Here is a 15,869-nt window from a genome sequence, read left to right as displayed (position 1 = left end):
TCCTCCTCCTCCTCCTCCTCCTCCTCCTCCTCCTCCTCCTCCTCCTCCTCCTCCCTGCTGCCAGTAAGTTAGGAAACCCATGCCTGTCATTTAATTTTCATTCAAAAAGATAGATCACATGCCATGTCAGTAAGAAACTAACAGAATAAAAAATTGTGGAAGCTATAAATTGGGGAATAGCTATAAATAGTTTTATATAAGAAATAAGACTTCCCCACAATTGTTGAACAAACGTATGAACATGTAGAAAAAAAATAATATAGACTAAAAGTACCTATGTCTGTGGAGAAATTCCCAGGCAGTTATCCATCTGTCTCTGTGACTCACTTGACAGTGGAGGTGAGTGAATTGTAAATACCATGGGCTCATGCTTGTGTATTCCCTGATGAGTTTTCCACTGTTTCTTGTGTCTGTCCTCAGCGGGTCATTGTGGCTCTCCAGACCCCATTGTGAATGGCCATATCAGCGGTGATGGCTTCAGCTACAGAGACACCGTGGTCTACCAATGCAACCCTGGCTTCCGGCTTGTGGGCACCTCTGTAAGGATTTGCCTGCAGGACCACAAGTGGTCGGGACAGACCCCTGTTTGCGTCCGTGAGTAGAGTTTGTGAAACTACCCTGAAGACCACTTTTCCTCATTTTTTCTGTGTAGTCATTGTTCAAACATGTTTCCCCTTGTGAGTCAATGGGATGGGTGATCTTTCCCTCTCGCTGTCCTGTCAGAGTTCAAGCCTGCCATGGTAGCTTTCCCTTTCCAGTATCTTTTGTACTGTCCCCCTAGATGCTAGCCCCCTATTGCTTCTCTCATCAATTCACTAAAAGGCATTTTGTGACTGATGTCATTGGATATTCAGGATGAGGAACAGTGCCGTTAGAACAGGATGTAGACACTCTCTTGTTGCCATATATTGTCTGATATTGGGGTTTTATACAGAATAAAGAGTTTCACTAGTGGTCCTTTATACTCAAAAGAGATGTTTACATGCTGTGCAAAGCAACAGCTTCCAAAGTGAACACTGTGTTTATAGAGGTTCCCCATTCTCGGTGCAAGCTTCCCGTCAAGCCACAGCATCCTCATACAGTCCTCGCTCCCTCATGAATTAAGCAGAGGTGCTGACCTCTCTCAGTAGTAGCCGTGCAGTCTCCCATGGTGCTCTGGAAACGCAAAGTCAGAGAGGCAGCTTAGAAGGAAGACGATGCAGACAAGATACATGAGGAGGAAAATGGCTGTCTGTGGCCATAGCGGGTTCCTTTGAGAGCATCTGTGATAGGCCCTGCCTGGCTCTGTGTGGTTGCTACATGGACCCTGACAACCGGGGTAGTTCCTCATACCTCATAGGGTCACATGATACGGATCACCGAAAAGGAGAACTTTGGCACGTGTACATATATTTTTCTAATTCCATGATTAACTTAATACTGGAATTGTTTATAATTTGAAGTTGAAAACAAATCTTCAGGATGATTCCAAATAAAAGCCTCAGGGTAGTAGCTGGTGCATACCAAATGAGAAATGCTCAAAATCCTTGATAAAAAGAAGCTCTTTAACTTGTCTTTGGCTGCTCTGTTGCCAAGTCAGTTGCCATTCAGGTGGTTTGAGTAAACAGCCTTAGTCCTGAGGTGAGGGAACCAGGCTATCCTGGTAGAAGTCATTCCTGTCATTATAACAAAAGCTGTAATTCTACACATTGTTCCACCTCCCAGATCTTTCAAACCAGAGCAGCACCCTCTGTGTCTCTAGGAAACCCTTCCATTCTTGCCCTTTTCATGTCAGCAAGTTTGCTCTCAGTGGCTCCAGGTGGGAGTGGTACCCTGTTTAATGTGGCCAATGATCTAGACCTTGTTCCCGCAGCCATCACATGTGGACATCCTGGAAACCCTGCCCATGGCCTCACCAACGGCACCGAGTTCAACCTGAATGACCTTGTGAATTTCACCTGCCATACGGGCTACCTGCTGCAGGGTGCCTCCCGAGCCCAGTGTCGGAGCAATGGCCAGTGGAGCAGCCCCTTGCCTATCTGTCGAGGTAGGAGAGGTGTCTGGGAAGGGGATATTTTGCCCTAAGGTACAGGCAAAGTGAAAAGCTTACACAAAAAAGACACATACACACACAATGCACACACACACACACACACACACATGAAAGCACACTTACACTCGACCTGAATGAACTATTCCAGATGCTACTTTTTAAAGTTACTACACTGCTCAGAAACTGTTCTACAGAACACAGGGGTCCAGATTGTTGTACATATTCATAGGTCACACTAAAGGAGTGTTTTATATAGTTCAAGCCCTGAAGACTCTCCTTCACGATCCCAGGGTATGCCATGGAGTGCCCTATAGATCACAGGATCTTCTAACTGTCCTTTGTCTGCTCAGGGGATATGGAAGTGGTGTTTCTTTGTTCAAGGGACCATTTACTTCATCTTGAATTGAGCATGTCATACGAAGAAGCACTGGCCTGGGGTACAAGTGTTTATTCTTCGTTTTGCAAACCATATTTTAGGTTCATTTGGTTGCCTGTGGCTAGGTCATCCTTTCCAGATAAAAGTTTGGTTTACAACTTGGTTATAGAAACAGGGTACAGTGGGGCTTTAAAAAATAACCTCCTCGGATCGACGAACATTGATTTAGCTCAAGGAAACCAAAGCTTTTATTCAAAAACTCACGGGTTTCATGAAATTCTGAGAGCGTTCTTCCATTGTGCTGAAGGGGGCTTGATGAACCCCACCTCTGCCTGGGCTTTCCCCCATCCCCACAAAGGAATCAAATGCATATAATGCAGGAACAAGTTTGCCTTCAGCTTCCAGAACTTATCATGGATTCTGTCCACAGCTCTTTTCTGAGCCAGAAATATCTGGAAAGGGTGCTCCGTAGCAATTGTCCCATTCACTGACATGGAGTGGAAGTGTGAGGTAATCAGGCCATTTTCTATTCTGCACCTGAGGATGCCTACTGCTAACTCCTCCCAAGGTGCCTATGGGCCTTTGGGCTAATGGAGGTCATTCAGCATAACCAGAGCGTGTCCTGTACTGCTGAGACTGCCTTCCCCTCTCCTCCTGAGGCAAAAGGGTTCCCATCAGAGATGACCCAACCTACATTTCCATGAGGCGTTGATAGAAAAATCTGCCATCTTTGGCTGTATCTGAGGTGTATTGATAGCAGCATTCCTTTAGAGGTGCATATTAATATGTGCAGGTGGGTGTGGCCAAATACTAAGAGTGTCCCCAGATCTCAAACCCTGTACTTGAACAAAAATATTCAAATCAGCGCCAGCCAGCTCCATTTCATCATTTTTAGAATGTAAGAACTAGGTGACAAGAATGATTTAGACTTTATGTAAAAGAAGTCTATTTTTAGGAAATAGTAGATTGGCCCCATAACTTTGAAATGACAGTGGTAGCCGATCTGATGCTTGACGACAGGTCTATAACAAAGTACAAGTACAATAGGGGGAACCAGGAATTCACAAGGAGGCTCCCAGATCAACTTCTCCCTTTGTGAACTGTCGAAATTGATTTAGAATTTACTTTCTTTTACACTTTGGCCTAGGGTTTTCTTATTATTTTGTAACTTATGGCTTTGGGTTTTTTTTTATTCATTGCATATTTATTGTTCAGGACACTGCTTATATAAGGACATTTCACAAACTCTATACTGTATTTTGAACATATTTCCTTATGCCCCACCCTTTGAGCTCCACCCTCTCTTCTTTTTGTCCTCTGGATAGTCTCATACATGCTTTCCATTCATATATACATACGTGTTTTTATGTGCCCATGTGGAATTTAGGGTCTACAAATGAGAGGAAACAGATATTTATCCTTCTGAGACTTATTTAATTTGCTTAATATGGCTATCTACCATCGCCTCCCCCACACAAGTTGCATGGCATTTTTCTTTATTATGACTGAAGGAAATAAAAGCTTTATACATGACATGTTTCTTTTTCTAGTGGTTAACTGTTCCGATCCCGGATTTGTGGAAAATGCAGTTCGCCACGGGCAACAGAACTTTCCAGAGAGTTTCGAGTATGGGACAAGTGTGATGTATCATTGCAAGAAGGGGTTCTACCTGCTGGGATCTTCTGCCCTGACCTGCATGGCAAATGGCTTGTGGGACCGCTCCTTACCCAAGTGTCTGGGTGAGTGAGGCTTCTCCTGTGCCACTTGGCCCAGAGCCACAGGAAGCACCAGCAACAGAAATGTATTCCCATACGGTCAAGTAAACATTACATTTTAGCTTCTTCTCCCTCTTCTATCACTGTTTCTGCCAATCATTATGATGGATCTGCCAGAAGGCACCAAATCTAACTTAAATGAGTTTAAGATGGGAGGTGAGGAACCCTTCCCTCTGCTCTGTATAAACACCTGTCTGCCTGCTTTACTCCGTGACACAGCTTTCCCCTGTAACCTTTCATCATGGTGGCCCCCTGTCTGCCTGCTTTAGCAGTAGCACAGGCTTACCTTCCATTAGGGTGGCCATAAATCTCAGAGTTTGTGTGCCCCAGCCTTACTCTCTGAAGTTCTAGGTTCAGAAGTATCAGCCTAGGCTCTGATAGTCTCACCCAGCATCTATGACTGGGAATTGCCAGAGAAAATGGGCCTGGCTGCCCTGGCCCTTCCGCTATGACCAACAGTGGCCATAAGTCATAGACAGCATCAGACAAACCTCACATGAGAACAGATGAAGACCTAAATGACTACCAAGGCCCCAAAGAATTTGTTATCTCTTCAACTTAGAAGATGAACAAGGATGTGTCGGTCTACGCATGTCCCTATACTCTGAGGTTTTTGGTTTTGTTTTTTTTTTTTTCCTTGAAAACAGAACAAAATCAGAGAGTTCTGTAGCATGAAAAAGAATTGTCTTCCAAATTATTCTGTACATTTAGAAAGTATCACTGTCTTTGAGCCTCTTAAGTTAGGAGGAAACAAAGCAATATTTAAAATGAAAAGTGCCAATGCCATGCAGTTTTATCACTACTGCTCTGTAGTATAGCTTGAGGTCAGGGATGGTGATTCCCCAAGAAGTTCTTTTATTGTTGAGAATAGTTTTCGCTATCCTGGGTTTTTTGTTATTCCAAATAAATTTGAGAATTGCTCTTTCTAACTCTGTGAAGAATTGAGTTGGAATTTTAATGGGGATTGCATTGAATCTGTAGATTGCTCTCAGCAAGATGGCCATTTTTACTATATTAATCCTGACAATCCACAAGCATGGGAGATCTTTCCATCTTCTGTGATCTTCCATTTTTTTTTCTTCATGGACTTGAAGTTCTTGTTGTACAGATCTGTCACTTGCTTGGTTAGGTTCACACCAAGATATTTTATATTATTTGTGACTATTGTGAAGGGTTCTTGGCAGAACGACCTAAGACAAGCTCAGTCTTATTTATGAAATAAAAAGGGGGAGAGGCAGAGAGCTTTGGGGGCTGATTGGCAAGAATCTGACATGGGCCAAGGACAAGGAAGTAGGCTTCAGGCTGGAATATGACATTAGGCTAGAACAAAGAAGTAATGTTAGGCAGGAATCTAAATCTTAAGCTAGAACAAAGTAATTTCAGACAAGAATCTAAATCTTAGGCTAGAACGAAGAAGTTGGCTTCAGATATGAAAATGACTTCGGGCTAGGGCAGGGAAGTTGGCTCAGATCTTTTGGGCATCCTGATAAGCCCTTAGAAACATTGATCACAGGAGTGTTCATGGAATTTTGTTGATTGCCTTGCTTGTTCTTTGACTATGTGTGTTTATTGTCTTGCTTGTTCCTTGACTATTTGCATCTATTGTATTGCTAGTTCCTCAACCTAGAACTGACCTTAATATTTGCATGTAATTAAAATGGTATAAAAGCAAAAAGGTGCCTGGCAGTGGTGGCGCACCTTTAATCCCAGCCAGCACTTGGGAGGCAGAGGCAGGTGGATTTCTGAGTTCAAGGCCAGCCTGGTCTAAAGAGTGAGTTCCAGAAGAGCCAGGGCTATACAGAGAAACCCTGTCTCAAAAAAAAAAAAAACCAAATAAATAAATAAATACATAAATAAATACATAAATGAATAAATAAAATAAAAGCAAAAAGGAGGGGGGATGGGATGGTGGTTAGAGGGTGGAGAAATGGGGAAAGGGGATGACATCTGAAATGTAAATAAATAAAATATCCAATTTTTTTTAAAAAAAAACAAGCCAACTACAGGTTTTAAAGATAAGAAAAATATCTGTAACAGAATAACATTATTATTTCTCTATCATTTATAAATGGCTTATGAGAAAAATCTAGAAACTATAAAACTAATATTGACTATAATGAATACTTCTACTGCTGTCCTCTAAGGCTAGCTTACAAAATAGTCTTATTCTGTGTCACTGCCTGTATTGAGACTAAACTGTTCAGTGGCTTTCATTACAACTCCCCTGTATAATATATTTCTTTGTTAAAAAAAAAAAAGTTCCTACTGTTAAGAACATATCTTTAACACCTGCAAAAACACTTGCCTTGTCTCATTAAATTCCTAGCATGAGAATTGATAGATCCTTTAAGAAACTCAAATTTGATTAAAATGGGGGTTTGTTCCATTCAAACAAATGAAAAGAAAAAGAAAAAAAAGAAAAATACCACCTTGGTAATTCACAGGAAAGAGGTGGCACTGGCAGAAGCCTCCGTGCTACAGAATGCCCTGTACCCCTTTCAGTTGAGGTGAGTAAGTATGGGAAAACTTCATGTACCTCTACTTCAAGGGAGTTTACCTCACAAGCCCTATCCAGAAACAGCCTTAAATTCTAACTTTGATGCTCTGGTTGCCTTCCACAGAGAAAGAGACTTAATGTGCAGGTCTCTTCCAGTCAGCCTGTCTGCAACTGGCTTTCCTCAGCTCCACACTGGAGCATTTTCCAGGGAACTCAGCTGTCTTTGACCCTTCCCTTTTGCACTATTCTCTCCTGCTCCTGGGAGATTCCCATCAGCCTTTGTACTGATGCTACTGTGCTTTCATCTGCAGACTCGGGGATTAATCAAACTCTGGTCCCTTGACTGGCTGGCCCCACCCCCTCATTGTTCTATTTGTTGTCCTTAGCAACAGGAATGTGGGAAGGAGGCCTCAGAGAACTTCCCTTGCTCCATGGAGGTTCAGGCTCATCTTTGTGCTTCGATTGTTTTATGTCTTAGATTGTTTGCCTTTTGTTTTCTTATTTCACCCAGAATTGGTCATTTACCCAACACTCGGTTTGGAGTCTAATTGGCTTCCTTTTAGGACTCTATATGAACTGTGGGTCTGCACTGAGTAGATGCTAATGCTGCAATGATAACAAGGGCTAATGTGGCCCAGGGGAGGGCTCTGCCTTCCAGCTCTCCGGTCCTCCTCTCCGGTCCACATCACTCCCGAGTGCTCACAAGTCGTTAGTCTTGGCTACTGAATACATGGCAGCTTCTATTTAGCTAGTCATTCACATGAGGCATTGCAGTGTATCTGTCCCTAGCTGTGCTTGGTAATTCATGAGGAGGAAATGGAGACAGAGTTTTCAGTACTCAGCACTCTATTCATCTGGATTCTAGAATTTGTCATTTTGAAGGATGTTTTCAGTAGATTGTGAACCTGGACTGGCATAGTTTTAAGGATGTGAATGAAAACACTCAGATGATTTTTTAGGACTATGTTGGAGGTGAGTCAGGTTATTTTTTATTTGTTATTTTTACTTACAGATTTTAGATCCCATCCCACTATAAGAACTCTCACTAGACTGTTTTTCCTAGACAGATGAGCTTAATTAAGTAAATTTAATATAATCTTGTCTCCTAGCAGAGTGTATGATTATCGTGTTAACGGATAAAGTAATGAAAACAGTTCTGATGGATTCATATGGCTTTTCACTTGAAAAAAACAATCCCATTCTGCCCACATGGAATACAATTAGACCCAGATAGATGAAGTCAGGCAGCTGTTTTGTTCCTTGAAGGCTGACATGTAAATTCCAACTTTAAGCAAAGCTCTCTACAATCCATATATATATTCTCACCACAACCTTTCCTTTCTTCAGTAACCAAATATGGGGGTACCATCTGGAAACAGCCATTTCTTACCTAGAGAAGACATAGTTAAGTGCTGTTCCTTGATGGGTAATGCTTGGGGAATCTGTATGGGAGCCTTACTGCAAAATATATATTCTCATTTATTCTAATTTTACCTTCAGCTATTTCATGTGGGCATCCTGGGGTCCCTGCTAATGCTGTCCTGACTGGAGAATTGTTCACATATGGAGCCACAGTCCAGTACTCCTGCAAAGGGGGGCAGATCCTCTCAGGCAATAGCACAAGAGTCTGCCAAGAAGACAGTCACTGGAGTGGATCCCTTCCTCATTGTTCAGGTGAGGAACTCTGTGCTCAGGATATTAGACAACCACACACAAGTTTGAAATGATTCAAAAGACACCACTGTTATAGATGATCACCTTCATCTGTGGCCCCCACCACAGTGGTCACCAGCACTGACAGCATCACCTCAGCCTTTATCCCTTATCCCATAGACCAACATCATTTTCACCATCATCGCTGGTACCATTATATAGACCACCTCTATCCCCATCATAGCATCATTAGTGCCTCACAGGTCCACATCAGCATCATCCTCACTGTGATTACTGGTCCCTACCACCTAGATTGCAGTCATTTCATCCCCACCGCTTTCAGTAAGCCACACCACAGAGGTCTGTATCATCTTCTTCAGCACCTCTGTTATTATCCTGCCGTATGAATCAGCAGCAGCAACTGCCCCATCCTCACATCTCTTACCGTTTCTGTATGCAGGGATTTCTGGTTGTCCCGTTGGAATCCTTGCTTGCCTTGAATGTATTATAGTTTTCCACTCTATTTGCCACATATTCACCTCTAGTATCAGTAGTCACCATCATCCCTTTTACGATATTAGTTTTCCTGTGGGTGGTCTTTAAGGAAAATTTAATACTTAGTAAGTCTAGATATAGCTATGAAAAATAGACACTTTGATGTCCCTGTGTCTCTAGTATGGCTGAATCCCACTTTTCTCTGGCTGCCCACATCACTGTCTTGGAATACTGTGGTGATCCTATCCCGATATTTCATTTCTCCCCAAAGAATCCTATTTCCTCATAAATCATATTTTTATTTTAATGACAGACAAACAATACCTTCAGTTTCTTCCATGCTAGGAAGTATGACAAAGAAAACCTTTTTTTTTTTCCGGATGCCACAGTGCTGAGAATGCATAGCCCGTGTTAAAAGCATATTTAAGAGACCTTTGATAGCTTTTGAAGTTTTACATGGAACAACTTTGTTTAAACAAGTCAGGCAATCCCTGTGTTTTGTTCTCTACAGGAAATAGTCCTGGATTTTGTGGTGATCCAGGGACGCCAGCGCATGGGTCTCGTCTTGGGGATGAGTTTAAGACAAAGAGTCTGTTGCGGTTCTCCTGTGAGATGGGCCACCAGCTGAGGGGCTCTGCAGAGCGCACATGCCTGGTGAATGGATCTTGGTCAGGATTACAGCCTGTGTGTGAGGGTGAGTAATTCAACCATCCCTTTACCCCATGTCCTCTCAAGTCTTCACACCATTCCCTCATCCTAAAGTGGCTAGGATCAGCCTGAGGGAATTCTAGATGTCTTTACTACTTGTATATTTGAATCCTTCTTCCAAAAGTTTTAAGAGCATCACTAAAAGTTATGAGCGAACCCTAGAGATGCCCAGACTGTTCCAAGGGCTTATCACACTAGTTCTTATCATTTGAATGTTTATCACACAAAAGTGGGTTTCTGATCTAATGCTAGGCCACGATTGACACTTTGTTCTATGGATTCTGGAGGTACAGGAAGGCCATGAGGAGAAGCAAGTCAATCAGACAGGAAGTCTATGGGCTGGGAGTACTTCACTCCCCACCCTGCCAGTGCCATCATGCACAGAAGCTGCAAAGCAACCTAGGGTTCTAATCTCTGTGGCATTTGGGAATGAATACATCCGACTTCAGTAGGAGGTAGGGGTGATCCAGCTGTCAACAGTGGACACCATGACTCCTTTCTTGTACGAAGCCAGTCTGCAAAGTCTACCTTAGGCTAAGATAAAGTGAGATGTGTTTGATAACGGTGTGCTTAAAATTCAGAAAACAGCATCAGAATGTAGTCAGGTATCCCTTTAACTAGCAGCTATCCCTTTAACTAGCAGATATTCACGTAAGCCAACATCTCAAGTTTTGGGTCTCAAAAGATTATCCTGGTGTATTTTTGTGTGAATAATTTTTTTTCTATATAATTTGGAATACTTGAAAACCTCTTACATTATCCCCACTGGGGACCGAATCTCCAGAAGTGCTAAGCAAGGCTCCAGGCACCAGGTCCCTAGTCAAGATTATTTCTGACCTGACGTGATTGGCCCTTCTTAATTGACTAAAAACCTTGCATCCTCATAGGAAGTGGGAATGAATTGTAAAAGGAACTCACAAGTCATGAAAGAAAAGGAAGAAAAGCTCTTAAGATGTTCATAAAGACCCAGTGATTTATATACCTTTTATATTTTAATATTACCTACCTGTAGATTTCCATTATGTTATCTGAGCTTTGGCTGGTAAATGGTCTTTTTACCACACTCTCATTACCATATGTTTCCAAGGCCCTCATTCAGGAAGTTGCTTCACAATAATTATGTCATGTGACTTAAGTTGCCTTGGGCAAATCTTTATTGCTTTCTCATAATTTTGATAGAATCTAAAGTCAACTAAAGCAATAAAAACGTGGTGTTGATGGAAGTAACATGAATTACAAGCTGTCTTGTCATTGTCACTAATAGCCAGAACATGAGACCTTGCACATATTACAGCAATTGGGAGGGTCTTAGCCAATCCCCTTTATAATTGATTACATTAAAGTTTGAATCCATTGTCTGCATAAATTAACTAAGAAAACAAAATGACAGAGTTCAGGACAGTGCAACTGCCATCTGTCTAATACAATATACTAGGCGGGCTCCACTGATATTAAGCAAGAAAATGTTCATAATTAGTTGTTATATCTTGCTGTAGATTAGGTAAGACAAAATTACATTTTAGCAAAAACAAGTCACATGAACAATAAGCAAGATGTGAAGCAGAAGATGCATTTTCAACTTTACACAAAGAATAAAACTGGGAAACATAGACTATGCTAAAGTCTAACCTTATAATTTACAAAGTATCTTTGTTTCTTTATAGTTGCAAATAGAAGCTATTTCCTCTAGTATCACAGCCTCTTCTGTCCTGTTATCAATATCACTCCAAAATCACAGGCTGACAGTGCCTTCTATCTGCATCCTACTGATATGACAGGCAATGGATACATTTATTACTGTTAAATAGGAAAGAAAGAAAAAAACCATAATTGTGAGTCTTACTTTATAAAATGCAATATTTCACATCTCAACATTCAGATAGTGTCATTATGGTAAAAACTCATTAACATATATTTGCTTACAAGATAAACTGAGTGACTCTCATCAGTTAGTTGATTGATTTCATCCTGTATAGGTGACTTGGAAAGCTGTGCACACAGATTAGTTTAGCGAATATGATCAGGTAGAAATGACACTACCATCATTTGTTGATTGATTTTATAAGTTCTGGTTTGGATATGGTCACTTTTTTTTTTTTTGAGAAAGAGACGGAGGGAGGGAGAGGGAGCGAAAGACTTACTACCCGTACAACTACACAGTAGCTATGACTTGACAGCTGCTAAAAAGGTGCATATTGAATGATTATTATTACTGATTAGTTATGATTGACATGGTCACAGGCAGACAAGCCCTGATAGGAGTGCTTTGTATTTGTTTTACCAAAAGGAATCAATTCAACTTGAACTTATGTGTATATCCTTCATGAAATAAGAATTGACAGCTTTCTTCCACGTCCTATGAGAAACGCATCTTTCTTTGTTCTCAGGAGTAGCTTTGCAAGTGGAACAACTAAACATGCAAAAATATTTTCAAATATGCTGACTACTTTCAGGGAGTCTCATGCTGTTGTCTCCTTTTTACTACCCGGTAGTTATCTCAAGACTTATTGTCTTTTCCAACACATCATTGTAAAAGGGCTGAGGTAAAACATACAATCATTCTCATAAATGCCCCAAATAAATATGACAAAATATTAAACACTGAAGCCATCATTATAGTCTGACCCGGGAGACATGCGTGCTTCTGCTTCGTGATAGCTAAGGTGCACACAGTGAATGAGAGTCTTGCCCTTTTTCACTGAGCATCGTTAAATGAAGTTGCAGTGCCTATAGGGGACATTAAAATACTTGTGAGAGCAATGCAAAATGAAAGTATATGTCAATCAATTATTCATCTGTGGGTTGATTTTATAACATGAGGGGGGCTACATTCCAATTGGTACAGTCATTTACATTTCTGAGACGTTCTCTGCATCCCACGTGAACTCTCCTGGGGACATAACATATGGCCTTATTTTTCCAGATTTCCCACAAATAAAGAATGCTAGGAAGGAAGATGTGCTTGAACTCTAAAAGCATATAATACATTTTAAAGTTCATGATAAGTCTACCCTGCTTAAAAGCATGTTCAAGCTCGAAGCAGCAAAGCTTTGCATTTCCAATGTTTTACATCAGATTTTTGAACAGAAAGATGTGAAAGTATAGTTTTAAGTTTTGTGACTAATCACAAATAAATCTGAGGGTCAGGTAAGACAAACTGATCCCATACAAATATTCCCACATTCCTGTAAGGATCCCACCCTCATTGTCCCCCCTGTTTTAAGCCTCAGCCCTGGCTTACTCCCTTCTGGGCCACTGTCTCTGATAGCCGTGTCCTGTGGAAACCCTGGCACCCCCACCAACGGGATGATTCTCAGCAGCGATGGAATCCTCTTCTCCAGTTCTGTCATCTATGCTTGCTGGGAAGGCTACAAGACCTCAGGGCTCATGACTCGGCACTGCACAGCCAACGGGACATGGACAGGCACAGCCCCTGACTGTACAAGTTAGTACCTGCTCAGTTGGAGGCAGGGGTGGAGGGTCTGGGAACACATCAGTTGAGGGAGGCAGTGGAATTTCCAAATCTTTTGAATCTTTAAAAATCATTCAGGATAAAGTATAATGTGAGTTTGATGTGATGCCCTGTTTTCTTAGATGCTTTAAGATTCTGTGTCTTTAACTGACACAATGAAAGTATGGACAGTTAAGCTGTGTAATAAAGGAAAAACCATAGAGAAAAGTACAGCTTCTCTGGGTCTACCCCACCCAGTTTAAAAAGAAATAAGCTACTTTGTTCTTGTCCATAGCTTTGGGTGTATCCTGATCAGGTACCACCAGCAGCGACAGTCATACTGCCACCTATCAATAGAGCAGCAATTAACAATTCCAAACACAGCCACGTGGCAGCAGCTCAGTGGAATCTGTGCCCAGTGGCAGGTCACCTCTCAGTCTCCCGCTGTATCCCAGAAGAGTGCTCACACAGTTTGGTTCCTGTCGTGATAATTTGCATCTCTCTGGTTCTTTCCTGCTATGTACCTCTCAGTCATCAGCTGTGGGGATCCTGGGACACTGCCCAATGGCATCCAGTTTGGGACAGACTTCACTTTCAACAAGACTGTGAGCTATCAGTGCAACCCCGGCTACCTGATGGAGCCCCCCACATCACCCACTATCCGCTGCACCAAAGATGGCACATGGAATCAGAGCCGGCCCCTCTGCAAAGGTGTGTGCACCACCATTTGTTAGGCATTTGTGGGCAGGTTTAAAATTTTTTACAAGATTGGGCCATATTTACTTTGTGCTTACAAAGCTGTTTCAGCAGCCAAGAATCCCAGGAATTCTTCTCAACCCATTTGTAAATATCCACTCAGTTTTCCTGATTCATTGCTAATAGTTTTATAGATGGGGAAAACAAGTCATGGGCGGCTACAGGGAATGGCTCAAGATTAGAACCCCTGAGTGGAGACAGTAAGGTCCAGATGACTCATTCTGTCTCTAAAGCAGTGGCACTCAACCCTAATGCTGCAACCTTTTCCATTTCCTTGTGTTGTGGTGACCCCCAACCATGTAATTATTTTCATTGCTACTTCATAAGCACTAGTTCTCTACCATGATGAATCATAATGTAAACATCTGTGCTTTCCTGTCATCTTAAGACACCCATGTTGAAAGGGTTGTTTGAGCCCCATCTGAGATCTCAGCCCACAGGTTGAGAACCTCTGCTATAGAGGGGATGTTTGGATGTAACAAAAATTTTAAACCTGTCCACAAGTGTTTAGGCACTCTTGATGAATAACCTGATAGTGGTCCCATTACATATGCGACTGGTGTGATGGCAAGTTTGGTTTCAGGAATATAGAGACAAGAGGCACATCAGCTGGTCATCCGGCCATGACGCAATATAGGTGGAAGATGAGCATCGAAATGTTCCGAGGGTCAGATGGAAAGAGGGAAGATGGACATACACTGAGAAGGCTCAGGAAGGCTTGTGGCTTATACAGCATGATGCTCAAGGAATGATCAAGCTCTAGCTGGTTGGGGTGGGATTGGTTGATGTAGTCACAGGGAAGCTAGGCTGTAAGAGGCCCGTGGACACCAGAGATCTTCAAGGTTAGGACCTCCCATAATCAGAAGATGAGACATCCCAGTCACTGACTTCTGCTATTTACTGACCTGGAATGGGAGCAGAGGAGAAAGAAAGGTCAATACTAAGAAGCTATGATGGCCATGCATAAACGTGTGGCATTTTCCTCATCTGATAGGAATAAATGCATAATAGTGGGAGCTGGGGCGCCGAGGAAGTCTCTGGAAAGGCATTGCCATCTGGTTTTCTGAAGGACTTCTGAATTTGTTGTGAGGCTTCCTGAGTCCTTGATGCCCACAGCTCTTGTTTCCTCCTGCTCTGACAGGACACGCTATTGGGTCGCCTTTGTTCTTCCTGACCTAAGTGTTTCACACTTTCTCATATTTCACCGGTGACTCAACATCACATGTGCTTTGTAACAGGCACCAGCAAATGTGTAATGACACTCCCTAGCTAGATTGAACAGGTTCAGGCCTAGGGTTTACAGTAGAACTTGCTGATACCACACTCCGGCTGCTTCTCCTGACTGTGTCCCTTTAAGTAACATCCATCATACTCATGGTCAGTGCCAGGACCCTTCTTGATACTCCTCCACTTCTCATTCCAACTCTTCCTGGCCTTTGCTTCACTACTCGAGCACTGTTCTCTGTTGAGTCAACGTGTTCATCCTATTTCCACCTAGAACTTTCTCAGGATGGTCCCAGTGCACAAACACATGTTCCCTCAATCAGCCCTGACAAGTTCTCAAGAAGCGTTTACTGAGCAAACGATAAAACGGGCAGAAAGTTGAGTGTCCACACCAGGGCCCACTTCCACCTGCTATGCGCATGTGCTAACTGCCGTGTGTCCCACATGAGCTTCCTCCATGAGCTGACACACGTGAGCACAAACACTCACAAGCGTGTCCTCCATCTCTGCCTTCTGCCAGTCAAGGTGCCCTTAATTCCCACACCAGGAAGCTCTCATCCTCAGAGTGGGTTTTCACACGCTGCTTGGGGAACATTCCCATTTTATTGTAATCTCTGGAATGGGGGCGGGGCTATAAGCCATCACCACAAAATGACCCAGTGTTCCTGCTTTGCCTTTGCTTTATCCCAGTAAGTGAATACTGAGCTCAGAAACGCTAGTAAAACTATAACAAGAGTCACTCCACAGAAGCGTGTTTAACCGTTTATGGATTAGCTTTTTTAAAGTTATTTATCACATCGGGTGAGGATGGATCAACGTCTAGAAGAATACCTTGCCCTTGTAGAAGAGCCAAGTTTAGTTTCTAGCTCCCACAGTAGGGGCATGCAACCTCCTGTGTCTCC

At 42.4% G+C, this 15,869-nt stretch overlaps 1 protein-coding gene across 1 annotated transcript in view; it reads left to right on the top strand.

The window, feature by feature from the left end:
- The window catches only part of Csmd1 (CUB and Sushi multiple domains 1), a 1,525,237-nt gene that overhangs the window by 1,481,880 nt on the left and 27,488 nt on the right, over positions 1 to 15,869 (top strand). Inside the window, exons 53-59 of the mRNA XM_028766288.1 lie at positions 421 to 594; positions 1,853 to 2,026; positions 3,959 to 4,147; positions 8,181 to 8,354; positions 9,340 to 9,522; positions 12,805 to 12,981; positions 13,519 to 13,698. Coding sequence (XP_028622121.1) covers positions 421 to 594; positions 1,853 to 2,026; positions 3,959 to 4,147; positions 8,181 to 8,354; positions 9,340 to 9,522; positions 12,805 to 12,981; positions 13,519 to 13,698 — 1,251 coding nt within the window. The remainder of the gene's footprint in view (positions 1 to 420; positions 595 to 1,852; positions 2,027 to 3,958; positions 4,148 to 8,180; positions 8,355 to 9,339; positions 9,523 to 12,804; positions 12,982 to 13,518; positions 13,699 to 15,869) is intronic.

Source organism: Grammomys surdaster, unplaced genomic scaffold (assembly GCF_004785775.1).
Source record: "Grammomys surdaster isolate TR1022 unplaced genomic scaffold, NIH_TR_1.0 167, whole genome shotgun sequence".
Classification (NCBI taxonomy): Eukaryota; Metazoa; Chordata; class Mammalia; order Rodentia; family Muridae; genus Grammomys; species Grammomys surdaster.
Note: the sequence above shows the minus strand (reverse complement) of the source record. Positions and strands in the feature narration are given on the sequence as shown.